Source organism: Equus quagga, chromosome 16 (genome assembly GCF_021613505.1).
Source record: "Equus quagga isolate Etosha38 chromosome 16, UCLA_HA_Equagga_1.0, whole genome shotgun sequence".
Classification (NCBI taxonomy): Eukaryota; Metazoa; Chordata; class Mammalia; order Perissodactyla; family Equidae; genus Equus; species Equus quagga.
The window spans coordinates 75,696,409-75,700,759 of NC_060282.1; the positions used below are offsets into that span (position 1 = coordinate 75,696,409).

The 4,351-nt window shown below is 50.2% G+C and overlaps 1 protein-coding gene across 1 annotated transcript; it reads right to left on the reverse strand.

Annotated features, from left to right (window-relative positions):
• Window positions 1-279: 279 nt before the first annotated feature.
• Window positions 280-4,263, reverse strand: HEY1 (hes related family bHLH transcription factor with YRPW motif 1). Its single transcript, XM_046642161.1, has 5 exons — window positions 3,866-4,263; window positions 3,533-3,608; window positions 3,317-3,400; window positions 2,965-3,046; window positions 280-2,052 (listed from the first exon to the last, which is right to left on the reverse strand). The coding sequence occupies exons 1-5, from the start codon at window positions 3,952-3,954 to the stop codon at window positions 1,469-1,471; spliced, it is 915 nt and encodes a 304-aa protein (XP_046498117.1). The 5' UTR covers window positions 3,955-4,263; the 3' UTR covers window positions 280-1,468.
• Between the last annotated feature and the right edge of the window lie 88 nt (window positions 4,264-4,351).

The window sequence follows — 4,351 nt, forward strand, 5'->3', positions numbered from 1 at the left end:
CAGGTTTCCTAGTCGGTAAACGATCAGCTTAGGGCCAGGTCATCCGACACAACAGCAAAAACCTTCTGTCCCTCTGTGGGAGTCAGGCCAAAGCTCTGCCCTGTCATGAAGTCAACTTATTCAACAGCACAAATTCGCACGCACACTTTAGAATCCCAAGAGTAATGAAACTGTTAAAGACGAGAAAACTGACGACCAGGCAAAAGGAAAACAAAAGAAAATTTATCTTTTCTTAGCCAAGAGAGGGAAAGACCAAGGTATGTAAGACACACAGCAGGATAGTTTGTTCTTTCTTTTTTATTTAGTCACAACACATCAGTACAACAGAGGTCAAGCCCAGTTCAGTGGCGGCCGTTTGGACTACACCTGCCAAAGGAACAAAGCTGTAAAGTGACGCATTTACAGCCCGAATCGAATTAAATAAACCCAAAAGAAGGCAGCAAAGCCCTTTTAAATATGTCAACGACCACGTATCCATGCACCAAAAAGGAAAACACAACATGAAAATTTCCAGTTAAAAGAAAACATGGCAGTTGCAGGAAGAATGAGCTTATGCATTTCACGAGTTCCACTGGACTCTTCGATTGACCACTGCAGCACACGGGATCACTCGGCCATGTTAACGTCTGTGAACTTGAGACCCCGTGAGATTAAAAATTCATTGCATTGCTTGGGACTGGTAAATGCAGGCATATTCTCTGTAATCATCTTCAGTCTCCCACTGCCAGCTCCACCTGGGGACCTAACCTACAAATGGCTGTCTCCTAACTAAGCCAGCACTGTGAGTCCTGGCAGGTGACAGCAGTCAGTCATATGGATTCACGGCCCCTGATGGTTTCTACATTCACCTTACTGCTGTAGGAGGCAGAGAATTAACTAGTCTTCTTTCTTGGATAAAGCTGATCATCTGATTTGTCAACGCTTTGTTCAGAAATATAAAATTCATTATAGTTCCCCCCCAAAAAGAATATTATTTATACAACACCTTAATTGTCAAAATATTAACAAGTAGCATCACGTTAACACTGAGCATAGTGGTTTGGAAAATTAATTCTAAAAACAGACTGTAACTATACAAGGAGAAAAACAGACCAAAAATACTAAATGTTAAAATTCCCAAAACTTTGAGGCAAAAATGGAATCATCCTTAGACAGATAAGTTTACAAATTAAATTCGGGACAGTACAAACCTATCACCGAGTGTTGGTTTATACCGACTATTTCGACTTAACGTCTGGAACGAAATTTAACAACTAGTTTTTAAAAACTGCTAATACATGACATGATTAAAAAACATTAAAAAAGAAAAAGTAAACCAACAAACCTTTAGTCTTTCAACACAAGTTATCTGAAAGTGTACCTTTTTTCTTTTTACTTTTACTGACGACTTTAAGGTGATGTTGGCAAGAGCCCCCAGCTCAGCTGGGATTTTAAGCTTTCCCCTCCCCCATTCTACAGCATCAGTTCTTTAAAAAGCTCCGATCTCCGTGCCCCAAGGTCTATAGGGCTTGCCAAGGTTTGCTGCCTGCGTGGGTGCCGAAGGGCTCAGTGCATTGGGAGACAGTAAGTGGAAGGAGCCAAATGAGAAGGGGAAGGCGGAGAGGGAGGCCACCGACGAGAGCAGAGGCGGCGAGAGTTTGGAGGTGGAGGTGACCACGGGGAGCACCGGTCCAAGGCCGCCGCCAGGGGGCGCTCGCAAGGCAGGCGCCTCGGGATGTGCCGAAGCCAACCTGCCCTGGTGATGCGGTTCCGTGGGCGAGGCCGTGGTACCAGTGTTCCCGTGGCCGTTCTGGGGCAGCAACAGGGGGTGCGCGACGTGCGGGTGATGTCCGAAGGCGCTCCCCCAGGGAATGTGTCCAAGGCCTGCGTGGGCGCCGCTCGCCGCTTCCCGCTGGGAGGCGTAGTTGTTAAGATGCGAGACCAGACGAACTCGAAGAGGGTCAGAGGCATCTAGTCCTTCAATGATGCTCAGGTAACGGGCAACTTCCGCCAGGCATTCCCGAAACCCCAAACTCCGATAGTCCATAGCCAGGGCGTGCGCGTCAAAATAGCCTGAGGAAAAGAACAAAAGAAAAACCTCAGGGCTTTGCTCATTTCCCGCATTTCTGCAACCCCAAAGGCAGCCCTTCCTGGCAAATACCTACATCCTTAAAAAACGGCATTCACGGGCTCTTCTGAAAGTCCAAATATTTTGGAGTCCACCAAAATCTTTGCATTAATCAACATGAGAAGTATGTGTTTGCTAATGCAAGTTCAAAGCCCAATTAGAAGCGGCCTAGCAGAAATTGGAATTATACCCTACCAGCAGATGAAACTATGTTCATTCCTTTAATGTTTTCCCTCAACAACAACAAAAAATACATCAAGGACAGAGAAACCACAGAGCAGTGAAATTCATTAGACACACAGATGTAAGTTATCATCGTGGAGCTTTTAGGCTCTGGGTCCTGAAGAATGCATTTTCCCGCTGGAGACAGACACACAGACCTTGGTCCTCCCACCTTCTGTTAGCTTTTCCCTACTTAACCACAACAGGTTTCTTTACTCAAGAGTCATGCGGCAGCTCACTTTTTAAAAATTCTGTTTATGAAATTAGGACCATATACCTTTTTTTAAAAAAAAAAAAAAAAGCTTTTTCTCAAAATGGCAATCAACAAATGTGATGAGAGCTACCAGATTTTAATCAGGGTTGGCACAACTTCAGGGCATCTAAAATATAATAGGCATTTGCCAAAAGAAGGTGCATTAGCTTAATTTGCTGAGGGTTTAAGTGATGAATTCGCCCGAGAAAAAGCTACCTACGTGCACTGGAAAATGCACTGACAGGCAACTGCACACACCGTTCTCTCCCCACCCCCAAAGCGCACAGTAAAAATAAGGCGGCTACTGCACCAATCCCAGCCTGCGGCAGCTGCTCTCTCTACCCCGGGCACTCAGGGCCCCCACCCGACTAGTGAGAGGTACCTTTCCCTCCGGCAGTATGCAGCATTTTCAGGTGATCCACGGTCATCTGCAGGATCTCGGCTTTTTCTAGCTTAGCAGATCCCTAAGAGAAGAGAACAGCAAAAGATTGACTTGGCACCGAGAGCCTTTGGGAAACAACTTAAAATACATATGCTTTGTAAATCGCAAAATTACAGATTAAGGCAAAATGAGTTGCCTCCGCAAAACATGTTGGAATCTGCGTATGAATTTATCTCCTCAGTGCACAAGCAACACGGCTGTTTTTCCAAGACACGGATAATTCCAAGATTAACGAGGGGAAGGATTCAGAAGGTGTGGACAGCTACGCTGAGAGCTCTACCTACTTTATTACCTGCTTCTCAAAAGCGCTGGGTACCAGCCTCCTCAGCTCTGATAAACTGTTATTGATCCGGTCTCTTCGGCGCTTCTCAATGATCTGCAGAAAGCAGGCAAAACAAAGGAGGACATTTCCATCACGACCGTAAATTTCAAAGTGAAGAAAGGTGGTTCTTTCCGTTAATTAATAACAAAACAACATTTTTAAAAGGAGCACCGTAAAGGGACTCACGCCTCTCCGTCTTTTCCTGGCCAAGATCTGTGAAGATGTCGTTGGGGACATGGAACCTAGAGCCGAACTCAAGTTTCTGAATGAGGGGGGGAAAAAAAAAACAGGAATCGCAGTTAAGCCAGGAGAGGCGATCTGAAGGGTCGCCCCCGCCCTCCCCACACTCAGACGGTTTTGGCAACTTGGGCTGGAAATCCCTCACCCCCGCGGCGGCCGGTCCGAGATGCGCAGCGGTCCGCGCGGGGCACCGGCGCGCCCCGGGCCCTCGCCCGCTGTCACCGCGGCCAGCCGGCGCTCGCCTCCCGCTCCGGCTCCGCTCTGCCGCCGCCGACTCACCCATTCTCATCCGCACTCTCCTTTTCCACCTCGATGGTCTCGTCCAGCTCGCTATCCGAGGAGCTGTACTCGGGGTGGGCTCGCTTCATGCTGGCTGCGCGGGGACTCCGGGGGAGGGTCGGCGCGGCGGGCAGGGAGGAGTTAACAGCAGCGGCGCCTCTCCGCGCTCGGCTGCTCGCGTTCCGCACACACTGATCCCGCTCACGCCCTGCCTCCGGTTAAAACTCAACCATCCCTTTCCCACGCTGCGCCCCTTCCCAGGGCCCTGGGGGGGGCGGGGGGGGGGAGGAGCGGGCGGGGGGCGGGGCGGCGGCTCCCGGGCAACGGCCTCGCCTCGGCCAATCCGGCTTCCCGCTCCGCTGATTGGCAGGCGCTCAGGGCAGGGGCGGGGCCGAGGCTGCGGGCCAGGGCGAGCCCCGCCCCGCCCTCCGCGCCCGCCCCTGCCCGGCGGCGGTGCGTCGGCTCCGCGGGGGCTCCGGCGGCCTC